The sequence below is a fragment of the Cryptomeria japonica genome, chromosome 3 (assembly GCF_030272615.1).
Source record: "Cryptomeria japonica chromosome 3, Sugi_1.0, whole genome shotgun sequence".
NCBI classification, from domain to species: domain Eukaryota; kingdom Viridiplantae; phylum Streptophyta; class Pinopsida; order Cupressales; family Cupressaceae; genus Cryptomeria; species Cryptomeria japonica.
The window spans coordinates 771,293,621-771,314,180 of NC_081407.1; the positions used below are offsets into that span (position 1 = coordinate 771,293,621).

At 37.8% G+C, this 20,560-nt stretch overlaps 1 protein-coding gene across 1 annotated transcript in view; it reads right to left on the reverse strand.

Moving 5' to 3' along the window:
- The window catches only part of LOC131075245 (protein farnesyltransferase subunit beta), a 173,355-nt gene that overhangs the window by 37,616 nt on the left and 115,179 nt on the right, over positions 1–20,560 (reverse strand). The window contains exons 9-12 of the mRNA XM_058012077.2: positions 3,143–3,199; positions 2,886–2,958; positions 1,168–1,257; positions 643–1,068 (exon numbers count right to left, since the gene is read on the reverse strand). Of these exons, the coding sequence (XP_057868060.1) occupies positions 643–1,068; positions 1,168–1,257; positions 2,886–2,958; positions 3,143–3,199 (646 nt within the window). The remainder of the gene's footprint in view (positions 1–642; positions 1,069–1,167; positions 1,258–2,885; positions 2,959–3,142; positions 3,200–20,560) is intronic.

The following is a 20,560-nucleotide window of genomic DNA, read 5'->3' on the forward strand; positions in this document are numbered from 1 at the left end:
ATGTGATGCAGTCAGGTGGGCTCCCCGCATACGATTTCCCCGACCTAAAACACTCACAGCAAGGGCCATCAAGATGTATTGCAGGATGTTATAAAAAGTTATGCCTGGAAACCCAAAATTGTAGATTTTGTGGTTTTTCTATGGAATTCTCCGATCTACCTACTTACTTTGGCTCCTACACTGACATGGATTAAATCACTCAGAAGAAGCCCATCACTTAATGAACTTGCTATAAAGTGGCCTTCTCACTTTTGAAATTATACTGGCAGACCCACAAATCCAGTACTACAAAAGTCTCTAAGAGGAAGACTAAAGGACAGGGAACTAGGCAAATGTTTTTCAACACACAGAGGACTAATTTAATAAAACATCACCTTTACTAATACAATGATACATACATTTATACTCATAACAGAAACTGAAATGCATCTCTATAAAGATTATTAATTAAGTCACTCAATTCATTTCCATAATACCACCTCAAAGTTCACACTACATCAATATCAGTGCCATTAAATGTCTCTGAGACCTAGCATATCTCTACCATTGCCACCACGATGCAATTAAAGCAAAGAAAGAAACCTGATCATCATCCAAGACAACCTTATGAACAAAACGGTATTGCTTGTAAAGAAGAGGTACCTGTGAGCATAACAATATATAACCTTGCAATGCGTGTGTGTTAAACAGGGGGCCACATTGAATTTCCTTTTCAATAAAATACAGTAAAGAATCATGGCTGCCTTGCTCGCCATCACTTGAGGAATTCCTGCTATGAGCTTGATGTTCCTCTGCAGTTTCAATGTATACTGATTTCTTGTGGAAGCAATCAAAAACTGGGAATATCTTTTCAGCAATCAAACCTCTGTTAGTATCTTCACACTCTGAATTAGTTTCTGTGACATCCAACTGTTGAGCACTGCTTTCCCTTAACAATACACTTTCCTCTGAACTCATATCTCTATTCAATGGTAATGGTTTATCCATATGTTCTGTTTTGGCATAAGACATACTTGACTGTAGATGCACGTTGTCTAAAAGCCTTTGAATAAGGGGAAACACTCCTCCCTGCAAAACATGAACCATGTGTGATGGAAAGACAATGACAACTAGAAACATAACCTTTCAGGAATATTATACATTGCATAAGAATATTTGAATCCTGACCTGCCAAAAGGAATAACATCCATCCACCAATTTATTTGTACGGCCTTGAAATCCACCTTCTACTCTTCCCTGGCGAAATACAGCCCAATCCTGTAAAAAAAACATTATGGAGATTAGCTTAATCTTCAAACAGTTAAAAACAAATGAATACAATATATAATGCAGACATTACCAGACAGCTTCTTGATTATTTTATTCTCTTGCAAGGATACTCAAATGGGATAGAAATTATAAGACAAACAGATTTTAACATTTCTGTATGGCAGTTCAAAGGCATACTTTGACTATGGTAGAATTATTTTTTCCTTGTGGCAGGCAGATAAGGTTGATCAACAAACAGTACAACGCACAGCTGTAACATCCACTTCCACAACAATTCAACCTAATTCAGACAAGGACACATCACAATAAAACAGCGACTTACATGCTTTCCACCTTGAATATTTGCGAGGCCTGATAAAGATTAGTAATTACCTAATAGTCTATTCGGTTAACATCTTCAAATCTAAATTTTGTCTCATTCTTCATTCCTTTAAAGTTTGATCAACAAACAGTACAAGGCATAGCTGTAACATCCACTTCAACAATTCAACCTAATTCAGACAAGGACACATCAGCATAAAACTGCAACATACATGCTTTCCACCTTGAATATTTGCAAGGCCTGATAAAGGTTGATTATTACCTAATAGTCTATTCGGTTAACATCCTAGAATCTAAATTTCCTCTTCTTTTACTCTTTCCAAGCGTTCCTTCTATACCTAGGTTATCAGGTTCTTTCAAAATGCTCACCAAATTGCAGAAAGTTTATCAAGATTCTGGTTTTGGTTCAGTGAGAAGGGCTCATTTTTAAAATCAATTTTTAAAAGAAAAAATTAAAACCAAAAAACACACTTTGCAAACCTAATTTTTGCGTTAAAGTGCATGCTTTTCACTCCTTTTTCATAATCTCACTCATTTCTGCCCTCATTTCACAGATAGAAATGACAAAAAACAGTACTTTGCCTCCAAGCTGCCATCATTAATTCTTTAAGTTAGTGGATATTTCTTTGAAAGTGTTATAATTTAAATGAATCTAGAACATGCAATGAAATTTGATATGAATTTCTATGTTCAGAAAGTAGGTGCATTGATTTGAATCTTACTCCCTCGCTACCTAGTTGCATGCATTTATGCGACTAAACATGCATGTATGTAACAGCCACACAGATTTCTATTATCAGAAGGCCTTTGCAGCCTTGTGATCCTTGATTTTGAAAATTGAATAGACATACCATAACTTACAATGTTAGGCAACGTCATAATTCTGTGATTCCATTACTACCTAATGTATATCTCAGTCTTTCCACACTTACTGCAATAGCATAGTTACCTAAAAATATTAAAGAGATGTTCCCAGACATTTCTTTGTAACACTGTACACATAACACGGCAGAATGAAATAAATTTGTAACCAACAACAATCAATATCAAGAATACGTATACTACAATTCTAATTTCTAACATATGACAGACGCTCATCATCGGAAGTATATCCAACTAACTGAAAATCATTCATAGGTGCAACATGTCAATATGGAAATCGATAATAAACAAAAAAAATGGGAGAAACATTCATGATATATTATAAATATATAGATGAAAAATTGTCTGGAATAGAAGCACACAGTAAGACCAAAGATATGGGCACTACAGTCCATCAAGATGGATAATCTTACAAGAAGACTTGGTAAATCTAACTGATGAGATTCATTGATCAAAATTAGTGCAGCCAACCCACAAAATGTGTACCTTGCAAAAGTTTACAAACTTAAGTCAGCTCCTATACTTGAAATATTTCTACAAATACAAAGACTTCTATATGTAGATAAACTAATTTGACAAGAATGTACCACAAGCCTCCAGCAGACACCCTATAAGATCTGCAATACAACAATAGTGATACTGTAGAGAGACCAAGAGATGCATGACCTACCCACCATGAGCTTCGGCTCCTGGTTCGCCTCCAATACCACCCTCAAATGTTTGGCAACTGTAAACAAAATAAAGTTAATAAAAGTAATACATTTTGATTTGGCCAGAAAAACTAATATAATTGTCAGAAGATCTCTTGAATACACCTGTCTTATTAACACAATTTTGAGAATCACTTATAAACAATGAAAAAATGTACATATTTCCAAATTTTCATCAACATTTTTTCGTTTTTACACATACATCCATCAGAGATTCCAGAAGCTAAACTATGGTGAGAATGTACCTATGCAAAACTTATCACACTTAAAGATAACAAGTTTTGTCCCAATGTGAATCTTCAAATAATAATTGTGGTACTTTGTCCAAAATGATTTTGGGTTGCCCTTAAAACATAGAATATAGTAATTACTGGCAAAGATTTTTTTCTCACATCAAACGAAGAGGGTGTAATTCAAAAACTATTTTAAATTTATTTTTATTGCTACTTTGTTAATTTATTGTCATAGTACCTATTCTGTAAGGATGAACCCCACAGGTCATGCTGGCATCCAGTTAGGGTTGAGGGGACAAAGGGCCTAATTCTGGGGATAGTGAGGGGACTGCGGGCAGACTGTGGCAGAGCGATGGTGGTGAAGCGGCGATGCTATAAAAATATAGAGGTGAATTGAAATCTTAAAGGCAATATCTGCAATATAACATATCTGAGAGTGCCCCATAAAAGTACAATTGGTTTTCATTAAGTTAAAGGTTGCCATCAGTATGTAATTGCATGTGCCATATAACAAGAAACCCGGCGGCATCCCTGGCAAAGGTGGCAGAGGTGGTGGTGCTGTGGGGCGACGTTTCCCCTAGGTCCTGTTGTGACCTTTTCACACATCACCCCATTGCTAACGGGGACCCCCTCTTTTCCAGCTTCCTGCGTTGTTAGGTTAGGGTTTTGGCTGCTTAGTGGGCAATTTTACGTTTCCCATTACCCGAGTCTCGGAGTTTTGATCATGCCTAGTGCCGTCTGGGGTTTTTTTAAGTTATAGGATCAAGTTGCAAAAGTTGATATTTTAATGATCCTAAGTTTTGCTAAGTGTTTGACCTTTTTTGAACGTTAACGTGTTTTTAATCAGGCACATCAGTGATTTTCAAGTGCCAAGGTATTCACAGACCTTTTGGAGTTGTTTTCTCGCTCCTAAGGTATTATTTAAGTTGATTTTTCACTTTATTCCAATATTTTCCTAGCATTTCGCTCATATTTTTGGAAAATTAGTCTAAGTCCAATCAAATTTAATGTTTCTAAGTGATTTTGAGTGGTTAAAATGATAAAATCCTTAGGGAAATCCTTATTCCAAGGGTTAAAGGGTCAAATTTCATGCTAGAGGTGTTTTTCCCCCAACATTCCAGACTACCCAACCCATTCCCCCACTCAAAATCCACACTACACATGGGTTTCCCCTAAAATCCATACTAGCTACTATTTTCCCCCACTGTTTATCCATACCTGGGTCGATTTTCCCCTGGAAGTGCTAAAATTTGGCTAAGTGTCAAGATTTATCCAGACTTCCATCGATTTTCCACCAGGAGTGCGGACTGGAGTGCGGACAACGTTAAGGATGATTCCATGCCTGGGTCGATTTTCCACCAGGATTTTGTGACAACTAAGTGTGGATTTTTGTCCCGATTTTTTATCCAGACAAAGGTCGATTTCCCCCTGAGAACATTTTGTAAGGATTTTTGTCCAGATTTTCATCCAGACAGAGATCGATTTTCCACTGAGAATATTTTGAGGAGTTTTGAGTCCGGATTTTCATCCAGACTGAGGTTGAATTTCAACCAGGGAGTGATTTTTCCAAGTTAAGTGAGTTTTAAGTGTGGATTTTTGTCCAGACTGCCATCAAATTTCCCTTGGGAGTGATTTTTTGCAAGTAGAGTGCATTTTTGTCTAGATTTTGGTCCAAGCTCATATCGATTTTCCCCTGGAAGGTTTTTTGTGTGCATTTTGATGAAGTTATGCATGGATTTTTATCCAAGCATGTATCGATTTTCCCTTATGGGGAATTTTTGACGTTTTTAATGATTTTTAAAAGGGATTTTTCAATCCCAACCTATATCAATTTTCCCTTGGAGGCTTAATTTTGGATTTAAATTGCAATATTTTAATAAGTAAGCCCCATTTTAGTTGCTTTTAAATAATGATTAATGATTGTCTAAAATTTTAAAAGCAAAATTTAATAACTTGCAATAATCATTTAATAATATTTTGAACCTTCTAGAAGAAAGTTAGGTTTTCACCAGGCAAGTATTTAAGCAAGTGTTTTATCCCACATTGCTTGTGTGGTGAAAGTGAGAGGTGAAAGCAAGTATAAGAGAGGAGCCCTAGCATTATTTTATTATTATTTCTGCTAATTTTGGATTTAAATTGCAATATTTTAATAAGTAAGCCCCATTTTAGTTGCTTTTAAATAATGATTAATGATTGTCTAAAATTTTAAAAGCAAAATTTAATAACTTGCAATAATCATTTAATAATATTTTGAACCTTCTAGAAGAAAGTTAGGTTTTCACCAGGCAAGTATTTAAGCAAGTGTTTTATCCCACATTGCTTGTGTGGTGAAAGTGAGAGGTGAAAGCAAGTATAAGAGAGGAGCCCTAGCATTATTTTATTATTATTTCTGCCAAGTGTCTCCATGAAAGCGATTTTTCTCCAAGTTGGGTGATTTCTTTTAACAAGGCATTTCTGTGAAGTGTGGATTGAGGATTTATTTTCCTCCATTTTTTTCCAGCTTGCTGATCTATTTCCCTTTGCTGCCATTAAAGACCAGTTTCAGAATTTCGATTTTGCTAAGTTCGGCGATTTTTTCTAAATTTGGCATTTTTTGGTAAAAGTTGGCAATTTCATGTTTGGAGACTTGGGCGATTTTTCCTCCATCATTTTGCTTGTTGTTCAGACCTTCATTGCTGCAGATCAAGGCTGCCATTATCAACATTTCAGATTTCCATTTTGGCGCCATAGTTGGAAAATTTTGATTTTTGCTTGGAAGGTGATTTGGTGCCACAATTTGGTGATTTTCATGCATTCTTGGTGGTTGCCATCATTTCTAGCTTGCTGATTTGCTTCAGATCTGAGGTTTGCTTCAGATTTTGACCTCCATTAATGGCTGCCATTAATTTTCAGACTTAAGTTTTTATCGCCCAGCCAATTCCAACTTAAACATTTAGCATTTGGAGGTGTTTTATGGAGTTTTCTGTGAATTTTTTAGACCATTTTATCATTGTTCCAGGTCTGAAACTCTATTGTTAGGCGGTTGTCCTCAGAAATTTTCATTTACAGCCACCTAACTATTTTTGGCGATTTCCTTGGGGTTGTTTCCTTGGCCATTTTTCAGGGATTTTTAACCACTTTGCAAGGTGCTGGTAAGTCTGAAGTATCCAATTTTCAGACTTGTCCTCAGAAATTAAATTTTTACCAGCCACACTTACATTCCTGAATATGATTGTTTTCATCATTAGAACTGATTTTTATCAACTTTATGCACATTTTTTAAGATTACAACATGTTTTAAGCGTCTGATTTTCAGGTTGTCTTCAAAATTGTTGACATCCATTGTTGACTACGGAAGGTGTCTTCAGACATTCATTGTGTGAAAACACAACCTTTTCACGCCTTTTCTTAGTCATCATCAATCTAGTATAATCCTTTTCATTTTAGCTTGCACATTTTCTAAGCATAAGGAGGTATAAATGAATTTTATGAAAGGTTTCCATGCCTTAGTGTTGTCACACTTTGAATGTAATTGCTAAAATTTACCAAGTGTATGGATTATTTTCCTGACTCCATGCTCTAAATTAGCTAAATCTTTAGAAAGTTAGGAATTTTATTACAAGTATTATTTATTTTCCTAAGTCTAACTTCGAGCTTCGTACAGGTGCGATGTCAAAGTCTAGATACAAGGAAAGGAAAGAACTATTGAAGACGCTGGAGACTGGATTTTATCCAGAACTTAGGATTTCATCCAGATGGAAGGAGATCACAGATACAAACATGCATTTCCTAGACTTCGACCAGATGCAGCGTCGGATGTTTGGAGTAGGAGATCAAGTTCCTTCCCCAGCATATGCGAATATTATGAAGAGTGGCATCTTCCATGCCGCTGGATTCCCACAATCCATACAGTGCAGTAAGTTGATCTTGGAGTGTGCACGATGTTACAATCCGCTCACAAGAATGATCAAGAGTCCTAAGGGCGTTGTCATCGCCTACCTTGCTAAGGATGCTATTGCAAAGGTATTCGGAATTCCACGTGGAACAGACATGAAGGATGTGACCAAGGAAGATTATAAAGAGTAGATGATTGAGCCTAGGTCTCATCATTCCAAGGCTCCCAAGACACTTATGTGCATAGATTTTAAGGAGGAATATAGTGATTTGATATTCCTACTCAACAGAGTGATGGGGATGCCGCAAGGAGCAATATTTCATGGATGGATGTTCTACTTCATTCAGGATTGTCTTAGAGGAACACTAGTGAATTGGTCCAAGATTATAAGTGACAACCTGGATTTCAAGTTGAGGAATGTAGAGCGGTCCAAGTCATTCGCCATGACTTCTTACCTGGTATACCTGCTTGCACGGTTTGTTACATACAGAGGATTAATATGCAAAGGTGAAGTCAGGAATGGGCAAGGACAGTTCAAGAGTCATGAATGCTACTCCCAGCTGAGCATGTATAGAATTGAAGACTACAAGAGAGTGAATGATGCATTCACTATGTACATCACACGAATACTGCAAGGCGGAATCCACAAAAGATTGTCCAAGGAGGCAACGGAGTTGATAGAGAAATATGGATTGTGGTATATACAGTTTCCCACTTTCACATACCTCAGGATTCATGGGTTTCAATCCGAACCCTACAGACTTCCTAGGTATTCGACTGACAGAATGATCTTGTTGGAAGTGGTGAGACAGCTTCTAGAGTTCGATGTTATCCAAAGAGAGAAGCACAGGATAGGTATGACATTCCCTATTTCAGTTGGGAAGACATCAGAGGTTTGCTAGCCCGCCATAGCCGCTAGCACTGCAGGTGAGGAGCTTGCATTCTACCAATTTGCTACATACAAGAAAAGAGAAAGATTTGATCCAAACAAGAAGGTCGGAAGGATCAGGGGAGAGAAGTTCACTCATAAGATTGACATAGAAGATTATTGGGCTAACCTGATGGACGAGTAGGCAGTGAAGAGAACAATGTGGTCCAGAATGTCAGTGGATTTCATGAGGAAGTGTGGACTTTTCCTCATTCCTGATGAGGTATTAGATAATAGAGATCATACACACCCACATTATGAGAATGAAATGAAGGCAATCCTATTGCCTAATTGGTCAAAGTCAGAAGAGATTGACCTGAATATATTGATGAGAGAGGTCTTGAATTTCTCCCGTACATGGGTGGATATACAGATGAACAGATTAGTTGACATGGGTGTTCCCTTCACTTATGAAAGGATGAAGCCGGAAGAGTCTACTTCCGAGGATGATCAGAGGACTGTCAGTGATGTCAAGATTCATGCAGACGAAGAGAGTCAGGCTCCCAAGAGAAGGAAGAACACGCCTGGAGAAGTCAAGACCAGAGGGAAGAAGATTGAAGAGGTGAAGAAGAAACAGAAGACTATCATTCCGCCTATCATTCCTTCACCCCCTCCTAGTGTCTCATCAATCGAAGTGATTGAAGTAATAGAACAGAACAAGGAGACTCAGCAGTGTTTCAACACAGTGATACTACCAAAGAATACTCAGGAATTTCATGCCATAGCGACATCTGCACCTCTTGAGGAGAATGATGACCAGTCAGGATCCCCTACTATCCTTTTGGAAGTTAGTTTGGGAAATGAGGTATATGATTGGACCAGGAATAATCCTAATGATAATGATGATGTTATCTTGGCATTGAAAGGGCTTGATCGAGAAATATGTCTCGATGATGGTATGGAGATGGCCGCTATTCCTGAATGGCTGATGAGAAGTATGGAGAAAAGTAAACAAATGATAGAGGTACAACCTATTGATGATATTGATGACTACCTAGCTAGGAGTGCTAAGGAGAAGGAGCCCAAGAGAGCAGAGATTTTATCGCACATAACAAGAGATGAGACAGGAATGCGGATTGCACAGATTGTTGTTCCTAGAGCAGGCATCACAGCGGACGTGGCTACTCCTATGGATTTCCAGATCACTTTAGTTGCCCTTGGTCGTACATCCAGAAAACAGGAATTTCATGAGATTGGTGAAAACCTCCAAGCAATTGATGCGAGGTTAGACAAAGCGGTTGAAGAGAAAGAAAGGTACAGAGAAGAGAATATTAGACTCAGAGAGTATATTGCAGGAACAAGGCGTGGAGATCCCACCCTTATTTCCCCTATTAAAGTTGACCATGGAATACATTCACACTGCGAGGTAGCAAGAGGTACACACTCGGAGGTGGAAAAGTGGATTGAGAGCACAAGAAAACAGGCAGATGATTTCCTTACTCAGTTTGTCCATGCATATGATAGGACAACAGGGCTCGTATTCAGAATCCAGTATTTGGAGGGAGTTTGGGAAGAATTACGGCCTATTCAAGATAAAACTATTCCACGCCTCCAGGCATTGAAGAAGGTTCCTAATTCCACCTTGGTCAGCGAGAACATTGTGCACAGTGGAGACAGATATGATTTCCACGGTTGGTATTGTGCATTAGCCGTGAAAAAATCAACTTATGAGAACGCCCAATAGAGTTGTATGGAGATGGAAGGATTAATTCAGGACATTCAAATGAAGATCCTTGCCTCGATTGAGGAATTATTGGGTGTTGATGTTAGTGATGCTAGTGGTTTACACTTAGCCGAATTAAGAGACAAGATGAAATTTATGTATTTTTGCCAGTTGGACTCTTTGAAGAAGAGTCAGATAGATGACTTCGTCTCTTTGTTGATTCGTGTTCATAATTCCCAGAAGCTCATGCCAGAATGGGAGAACACTTTGAATGCTTGCTCGAATTCACTGGACGTGATTGATTTACAACAGGATACCTTGCCTAGCATTTCCATGGAGGAGTTAGATTCAGTATTGGCTAGATTCTTGGAGTATGCTAGGAGAGAGAGAGAGAGATGCAGGGAGGAATCTTCTAGAAGATTCCCTATTAGATGACTAGGTATCTTTTCATTGGGCTATATGTTGGTGGCACCATTTTTTATGTAACCCTAATTAGGGCAATTCTAGGGTTTTGTTGGCATGATCTCGACCGTTGATCTTAGATCAATCTGGGCCATCCATTTTGTAAGAGACTCTATATATGCCTCCTTGTCTCTCATTTGTAAGAGAGTTTTTGTAGAATTGTTGGTATATGCTACAGCTATTTGAATCCTAATCATTGTTCAATTGTTGGTGATTTTACTCTTCAAGTGTTGTATTTGCATTCATAGTTCTCAATTCCTCCAAGTTAGAGTAGAATTTAGATTAGAATTTATTTTCATGTATGTTAGATTGAGTGGAAGATTTGTTGAGTTTATTTGTGTGGAATCCTTAATCCATACCACTAGCCTCTTGCTGCTGGTAAGTACGCCTTGTGTGGTCAACTGGAATTTAAGTAAGCATAACTTCAACTATTACTCATCCGTTGACAAGCATCAACTTGGATGGTGTCTACGTTTGATGGTGATAGCCTGAAAAATCTTTAAGTATACCTTAGACGATTGCACTAAGCTTGTGTCAATACCTAATTGTGAGACCTTGCCTGGTTTGATTCCACTAAATCCATTCATCATTTCCTACATTCCTAGGATTAGAATAGACTTCCTGAACCCTATTCCTTTTGTCCTTTTTTTAGTAAGAAGTAAATCCAAAGCTACATTGATAAATCTTAAGTTGTCAGCACACCTATTCCGCATCATTCATGATAATCCAAACATTTGCATAAGTCCCCAAGTGAAACACAACAATTCACATCAACCACTGAAGTTACCCACTCGTCAAGACTTGACATGTAGAAACCTTGGAATCATTTTAGTTGATCTCATTCTTAGCATCTGAGGTGATTTTGTTCAAGAGAGGGTAAATTATCTTGGTAATTTATTCTGTATTGTTATGTGCATAAAAAACACATCAACAGGTCCCCAAGTCTAAGAAACATCCTTCTATAGGGGATGTGGGTTTTTTGGGGGGGGACGCATCCCCGTGGAACACTGGTTTACTTTAGCACTTTGTATTTCTGAGTTAGCACATTTTAATAATTCATCATATGACATAAATTATAATGATATAAATAACCTGTCACTTAATGTTTGACAATAAAATCCGAATCAAGGAATTTCCAAATTAATATTATTATATTCCTTATAAGAAAATAAATTTCAGCTTCTTTTAGTTCATATAATTTCAGCGTCTTTTTGTCTCGGACTATTTTTAGCCTCGTGGACATTAAAAGATATTCTATTCTACTCTATATAAGTTCTTATGTAATTTTTTATTAGTCATTCTAGAAATCCAAGAAATATTTTGAGGTCACCAAAACTACATCCCCATCTCCAAAACTCAGAGAAATGCCATTCATAGTTAATTTGACTACAACACTTATGTGAGTGTATTCAACATTAGTCTACTACTAATTCTGTTGCATGGGGTTAGACGTTGAGACTGTGAAGTGTGAATCACTATATTGTGAAGCAGGGGTGAAACTATGAGATGCTTTACTGTGGTGTGGGGTTAATCTCGGTCCATGCACAATTAATGTATCCCATTTTCACCACTAGACAACATCACTACCCTGAATTTCAATGTCTGAAACACTCTGGAAATGTTCTCCACAATATGCAACACTTAATTGCATGGTGGGACGATATGCACACAGTAAAATCTCATATAATGATCCTCATTACTATTACACCACATGGTGCCAAGAAGAAAGACTAAACAACATAACAAATTGTGATTCTAACAAGTATCTACGATGGAGAGAGTGCACATATGCTCTTTCTTTGAGACACAAGAGAGATGATGATGATGATTAAGACTTTAATATACTTTAGACCAAATTAAAACTAGTATGTCTAACCCTAACTTACAGGATTCATTGTCCCCTGTATTCACTGGGTCCAGATACAAGGCCAGGGCAGCTATGAGTTCACTTAAGGTCCAACATACACGTGAGTAGTGATGTAGGGTTGTGTTTTTATTGGGGCCAATAATTTCCCCAAAGCAATCCTATGTTGTGGCAAAATGCACTTTGTTTTATCCATGGGGAAAGTATGTATGGCATTCCTATGTCATTGTAAAAATGGTAAAAATTCTTGTATCGTATGAAACAAACTTTGTGGGAGGACTAATGATTTGGAGTTTATTTCTTCACATGAATCCCAATTAGTTGTTCGTCTAATCCCTCCACTTCTCCACTTCTTTCTCATAATTAGCCACCATTGCTTGTAACAAATTCTCACTTCATCAAGACACTAACTAATCGATATGTCTTATTGAATCTAGTGTGTAACCAAACTTCATGGAACAACATTCTAAATGATTGAATAATCGAAGTGTTGTGGTAGTAGAATAAGCTAAGTGCCACTGGCAAAACAAACAATATGGAAGGAATTTGGTGAACACTATGGAATTCCACCATCTCACCGCGCCCATTCTCTTTCACAAGCAACTTAATTATTGATATTCATATATTAACTATTTATTTTATTAATATATATAATTAAAAATAATACATATAAATATAATATTACAAAATTACATATTTATATTATATATAATATATCGTACTAAATATATTATATTCTATGTGTCCTCGAGATGCCTCCCATGGATACTTTGCCCCACACTCATACTAGGGATGTTTCAAGGACACAATGAACCTTGAAAATTTCCCCTTCTTGTCCCTGGAAAAAGATTGCCCTAACTGTCCCAGAAACTTTTTGAAAACATGAGGGCATTGTGATGCCACAAAACCATCTCCTTGTTGTTAGGAAAAAATTGCCCTAGCCATCCTAGAAACATCACAAAAGCACAAGGACTCCATAGGAATGACAAGACATTGCCAAGACAGCTAGGAACATCAATGATGTCTAACAACCATCTTAGGGACGCCCAGTCATTCTTGCACCAAAACACTTACATTGTTATTTTTTAAAAGCCCAAAAACAATCAAATATTATTGTTATATTTTTTTTCGGGCCCCCCCCACACCACACTCAACAATAAATGAAAAGAAGCCTCCCTCTTTCATTCTCATTCATTTTCACATGCCAAAAGGAATTTGCAACTAAGTTGAAGGAAAAAAATAATCATTTTGAGCAAGGTTTGAAGGTAGAGCTCCAGAAATCAAAACAAGGGTGGCATTAGTGAAAAGTGAACAGTGATTTAGCAAAACAAGTAAACAAGGTTAAGTGATTCTTTAAATATTTTTCCAAATTTTTAAGGGAAGAACTGTATGATTATTTCTTTTTTCTATAGTCAGTTTACACTTGCATTATTCTTTCACATGACAACATGGGCAGTAGCAATGAGAGTAGTGAACATGAAATGGAAGAAAAAAGTTGTTAAGAGCTTCAACCTCAGCTCTGGGGTTCATTGGAAAGTGGAAGTGGTGTGGGTCAAGAAGAATGTAGGGGAGAGGGGCCAATAGTTGTGCAGGGTCTAATTGTTGTTATAACACATGTATTGGACTAAAGGAGCACATGTCTACCTACCAAAATCATAATGAATAGAAACAACAATGGAACCATTAGATGCACAAGTTGATGAATATCCTACAACTTATCTAGACTAATGATTCCAAAATGAATGTCTCATGAATTATCCCAATTAAACAAAACTTCATTGGGAATATTTTATTATTTTATGCCGAAGAGCTTCTTCTTGAGAACGAAAAATAAGTGCTTTCCGCACATAATTTGGACAATTATAGTCGATGCCAAACATGTGATGTAGAGATTGCCAATCAAGTTATTGTATTTTCATTCAAGTTAACAAATATTGGTGGAAGGCACACTTATGCTGCAAAAGCCACTATTCAGCAGAAATGATTGTGTAACTGTGATTAAATGCTTGTAATTTCATGAATTAAATGTTGGATATTTTGTCATTGATGTCAAAGGATGATGATCAAGGTTGTCTAACAATTTTTTGGTTGAGCTACTTGGTTGTTTGGTTGAACTACTTGCCTGCTTGGTTGAGCTACTCGCCTACTTGGTTGAGCTACTTCGTTGTCTGGTTGACCTAACTGGCTATGTGTTTGAGCTAATTGGTTGTCAATTTGAGCTGGTTGCTTGTCAAAGTCAACGGCTTACTTGTCCATTCTTCGTTCCAAGTCAATTTAACACATCACTAGTTGAATATTCAATAATTTGGTGGTCTGATCTTAATATTCTTTCCACGGTTTTAGATGAGTATAGATAGTTCATAAAGTGGTGACTGTTACACGTGGAAGGAGTCGTTTTTGTTAAGGAAGTTGAATGCTATTCATAAGCTATGTCAGCAAAGGATGACAAGTATTATTTAAAATGGGTCAAGCATTATCCTTATGCAATCAGGCAGTCAGCACACATTCAACATATAAAAAAGGGTTGAGCGTTTTCTTTTCTTATCGATGGTTGATAAGAACTATATTTAGCACCCTCTGTGTCATCAGTATTAACTTTTTGCAGTTGCAGTCAAACATACGTGGTCGTAGGTCAAGTTCCTTTGAGTGTTACTTATGGCTTCAAACATTATTTTTGTATTTTATGTATGCCGGTTGAATATATTATAAAGACGGGTGTAGATGATAAAGATGGAGTAGTTCAGTTTTGGCAAAAATGAGTAAATGCTTTGAAATTGTGGTTTTTGTCTTTATTAGCGGCAACCATTTTTCAAATCGTGGATTTTCCTTGATGATGTACAGCAGATAATTCTTCTGAATTTTGTTGGGTGTGTTGTTAAGGATTGAGTATGACTGGGGGAAATTGTGAGAGTAATTGATGCAAACTTTTTGGTGAGAAAGTCAATGGTGTTTAGTGTTGTTACGGTTTTTTTGATGAAGATATGCACAACTGCCTATTATGACGTTTTCACACATCGCCCCATTGAAATGGTGAGACCCACTTTTTGCTTGGTAGCCTGGTTGTTTTAGCTTAGTCGTCAACTTGGCACTCAAAGGGTTTCGTTTTGCTAGGCCAAGGTGGAGTGAGTCTCAGGAGCCTTAGACAGTCTAGCATCAATCCAATCTTCCTTGGGGATAGTGTTTAGAGCCTGCTCAGCTTTATTGCTCAAGCATTAGATAGTAGTCATGATCTTCATGAGAGGTGATTCACAATGCAACCCATAAGATAATTCAGGAGATAAGTTTTATGAATGATGAACAACTCTCAAGCAAGGAGAGCGCTTCAAGGACTGAATGAGGAAGAAAGAATCAATCAAAGTGGATGAAGAATGGATGTCGAAAAAAATTGCAAGTGTGGATGAAAATGAGTTTTTCCTTGAAGTCAAGAAATCCACAACCTGAGTGCTCAAATTCCTTGACTTCAAGCAATCCATGATGTGGAAGTCTTGAGGTGCTCAATTCCTTGACCCCAAGGAATCCATGACTTGGGAGTCTTGAGGGCTAGGTCAAGTAGTAGCTACATTATCAATTTTATCCATCAAGCTAGGTAAGAGCTGAAATGAAGGAATCTATCCATGACTTCATGATCAAATGCAAAGATTTACCCATCACTCCACAAAATCCAAGACTTGAAAGGAGAAGTGTAATTTGCCCTTGAGTGCTCAAATTCCTTGACCTCTAGGAATCCACAACTTTAGTGAAGTGGTGTGATGATCAGCCTTCTAAGGGTTGGGCGAAATACACTAATTTCGTGATGCTTAAAATGATTTCAACAAGGAGAGACTACCTCCAATCAATCTTGCAACAACTTACTTTACTTGGCGAAATCAATGAACTGGACGAGAAGTGATCTTGAGGGACCCGGGCTATTTATCCATGAGTGCTCAAATTCCATGACCCCAAGGAATCCACAACTTGATGGACTTGAGGGTGAGGTGAACTGAAAGTTGCACTATCAAGTTTGTCCTTAAATATTTCCAAAAGTGCAAACAAAGTATTTTTAATGAGGCAAGAAGAGTTGAAGTGATCGACTTAATCAATGAGTTGGAGAGAAAGTGATCTAGAGGTAGATGAACGATTTGTCTATGAGTGCTCAAATTCCTTGACCCCAAGGAATCCACGACTTGGAAGTATTGAAGGCTATGTGAGATGAGAATTACCTTGACTGAATTTATCCTTCGATCTTCAAAAAATTTGCAAACAAAGTGCTTTTAAGGATGAAAATAAGTGAGAGCTGATGTTATTAATTTTATTCATGACTTGAAGAGGGTGAGTGCTCAAATTCCTTGAGGCCAAGGAATCCACGATCCTAGGCTGGAAGGTCAACTTTTTTCCTTAAGTCAAGGAATCCACGAATTGAGGTCAGAAGATCAATATTTGTCTTTGACTTGCTCAAATCCACGACCTTGTGAGGATGAGTACAATATCCTATGTTTTAGCAAACGAACGCCTAAGTGAAGCAAAAACGAAGAACAAGGAAGTGATGTGAAAGTGAAAGAAATGAAGTCAAGATTGAATAATGAAAGAAGAAAACACAAGAATCATGAAGAAATCAAGGAAAACCCAAGAAAAATCCATAAGTCAAGGTGAAGGCGGGGATTCCATGACCCCAAGGAATCCATGACCAGCAAGCGGGGATTCCATGACCTCAAGGAATCCACAACCTTGAGAGCTTGAGTGAGAACCTCAAATGAGATGAAGGAGGTGATCAAAGGATGTAAACTTTAAAATCAGACTCAAAATTCAGACCTGCACAACTGAAAATCAGAAATCAGAACATTTAGAATCTATATTAGATAAAATGTTTTTGAAAACAAGATATATCTTGTATATTTGATCCTACCCTTGTTTGTTTTGCAGGCGACTAAGGAAGAGGGTGAAGGAACAGGCTGCAAGCATTTCAAGGAAACATTGCAACAAAGAGGGAAAGCTCTACACAACACTTCAGAATGACAAGGAAGATCAATCACCAATGCAAGGAGAAGGTCAAGTACATCAAGCATAGATGTCACAAGGTCCACATCAAATGCAACACAAAGGCGGAATTCCCAAACAAGAAGATGAAAAGTGAAATGATCAAGAAGAAATAATCAAAGTTAGAAGGTTGACCTGACAAAGGTGATACAATTTGGGAATATGTGTCATCACCATCGACATCAGATTGAGCAATTTGAAATGTTGAGTATCAAAAGATGTTGCTCAAACACATACACTTTGTGATGATCTACGAGATAAGAAAGCTGAGGTGGTGCCTATTCATCATCAACCCAATCACATCATTTTAAGTCAAAGTATCCAGGTTCAATGTACTTGATTCATCCAACAAGGATAACTACCACATGTGGAGGAACAAAGTTCAATGTACCTATTGTGACCTTTTCACACATCGCCCCATTGCAAATGGGGACCCCCACTTTTGCTTGGTAGAGTAGTTGTCTTAGCTTAGTCGTCTAGCTTGGCAATAATTTCGGTGTCTTTAACCTTTTGCTCGTGAGAAGATGCAGTTCCTTTGATTGTGAGGATGTGATCAAGTCAGCATTTCCATGTCTTGGACTAAGATGAGTAAGCAACCTTCAGCTCCCTTTTTGTCACAGTGCTGAAGTGTTGGATAGGGGTGAAGGGCTTCATTGAAAGATGATTCGCAATGCAACCCAGGGGCTGAGTCATGAGATAATTATTGTAAATTATGAGCAACTTTCAAAGCATCTAGAAGTGCTTCAAGGGATGAAGTTGAGGGATATACAAAAGAGTACAAGTTAGTTTTCTGCTGAAACCCTCACCTGACAGAATCAACCTCAGGAAAGGATGAAGTCCAAATGCAATAGTGATTCCAAGAGTGCCCAAAATCCACTATCGGAGAAAATCCACAACTTGGTGGAATCCATGACTATGAAGTGAGGTAGTGTTTTTTATCCTTAACATGCCAAAATCCACGACTTGGATGTTCACTAGGTCAAGATAAGTGAAGGTGGTGTAATGCAGTGTTTGCCCTCCAAATCTACAATCAAGAAGTGATGATCAATCAGCTGAGATTGAGTGCTTAATGAAGGTGATTCAAGGTCTAAGTAATGATGAAGAGGAAGGAAAATACCATGTTAACCATGTGAAGAAGTTACTTTACACTTAGTGAAATCAATGAGTGAAAAGGTCGAAATGAGTTGTCCTTGACTCACCAGAACCCACGACCTTGGTAACCTTGAAGATGAAGGCAACGAAAAGTGAATTTATCATTGAATCCTCTAAGTGTTCAAGCAAAGGCATTACGGAAATCAAATTGAGGTGGCACTCAAAATCCACAATCTTGGAACAAAGTCTCCAACTTGTCTTTAAATGCAAGGAATTCTCTACATGAACACCCTTTTGATGATCAACTTGAATAAATCCAAGCATAATCGACTTGAAGTTAAGGTCAACGCACTCATCCATGGGTCCCAAAATCCATGAAGTAGCAAAATCCACAACTCAAGGGTAGATGGCAAGATTGATCAATGAAATGAAGAAGGAATAACGAACTCATTCAATCCTTGGGGATGCCCCTTGTTAATACATTATAGCTTCGGTAAGATAAATGATTGAATGAGAGATAAATAAAGTCTCTCATTCAATCATTTATCCTATCATTAAACTATGAGGAAAAACTTCAAGCTATTGTTCCTTCATATGATGATCATTCTTCATTTGTATATGTTCAATCTACTTAGTTCGATCAATGCTTAAACTATCGATAATCATATCATAGCATAGAATACCGATTAAATCGATTTACATTATAACTGAGATCACCAATTATTATCGGGCTAACCTATGTATTCTGATTTATATCGGTTGATATATTAAACAATGAACAATAATGGTTATTGAGATTAACCGATTGTTATCGGGTGGCAACTTAAGCATACACCGATTGGTATCGGATGATTAATTAAGAAAACACCGATTGGTATCGGGTAGCATGTTAAGTATACCCCGATTGGTATCGGGTAGCAAGTTAAGTATACACCGATTAGTATCGGGCTGTTAATTAAAGTATACACCGATTGGTAATTGTAACGATGAGTCAAAGGGTACGATCAAGTACTGTCTTGATCGGACATGACCGGTCAAGGCATTGCTTGATCCTCCCCACTTGCATATACATACCAATCGGCATTTGTGAGAAGGACATCGAAATCAATAAATGCTCCTCTCACCTGCAATATAAAAGAAGATAATCAGACTCATCATATAAAATAGATAATAAATAGATAAAAGTAAAGATAAACTAGAATATAACTTGCATATTGAATTGAGAATTGAACATCATTTACACCCCCATGATGCAGCGGCTGGCCGCTGCAAGCCTTCAGCAGGGAGGTTGATAGTTGAGCCTGGCCCCGCCCAAGCTCAGACCCTATTCGCTGACACAGCATTTGCCATCCCACTACCTACCGCATTTCTGCGTTGACTTCTCCATCCGAGGCAGGATTTCGTGATGCAGGCTGAGTCGGTTAATGGAGAGAATTGAGCGTGTTCGAGTCAATTGATTGCCCGTCAGGTGCTCGTTGGTCGTCTTGTTTTTCGTGCGTTGGCTAAGGAATTAATAACTGTGCTCTTAGGTTGTGAAGGAGGTTCTTAATGAGGATGCCTTGGCCCTCAATACGAAGATGAGGTCCTCCTTGTGATCTCACTGGGTCATAGCTCCAGTCGAAGGCACTTACCTCCCCCCCCCCGAAAAAAAAAAAAAATACTCATTCAATCCATGACTCGAAGAATGAAGATCAACAACATGATCAAGGAAATTAATTAACTAAGTGTTGGAGTTTGCAAGTTTGAATAATGATGAACTATCCATGGACTCAATGAATCCACACCTCACCAATATCCACGACCCTCCAAAATCAAGTAGAGAAATCCACGACTTTGAGGTGGAAAACAATAATTTTATCCACGACTTGAGGGGAGCGGAGCAACATTTGTCCTTGATACCTTGGAATCCATGACCTAGTAAAATCCACGAAAAAATGAGGTTGCATCAAATTTATCCTTGAGTGCACAAAATCCACGATATTCTGGTAGCAGGGCAGAAATTCGCCTAAAGGCAGACCTGAATTCCTAAAACTCGCAGAAGCAAAGCCCTAATTTGCTAAGGCAGAGCAGAATATGATTTTGGTGAGCGAATTGTGGTGAATGAAGATTGAATCACCTTAAATTTATATGTATTCAAGGGGAAGGATTGCATCCAGCCAACCTAGGGTGCAAGCAATAAAACCCTTCAAAACTTGTAAAAAGGTTGCACTACATAACAAAAAACAAATCAAGTGCCTAAGCCAACATTT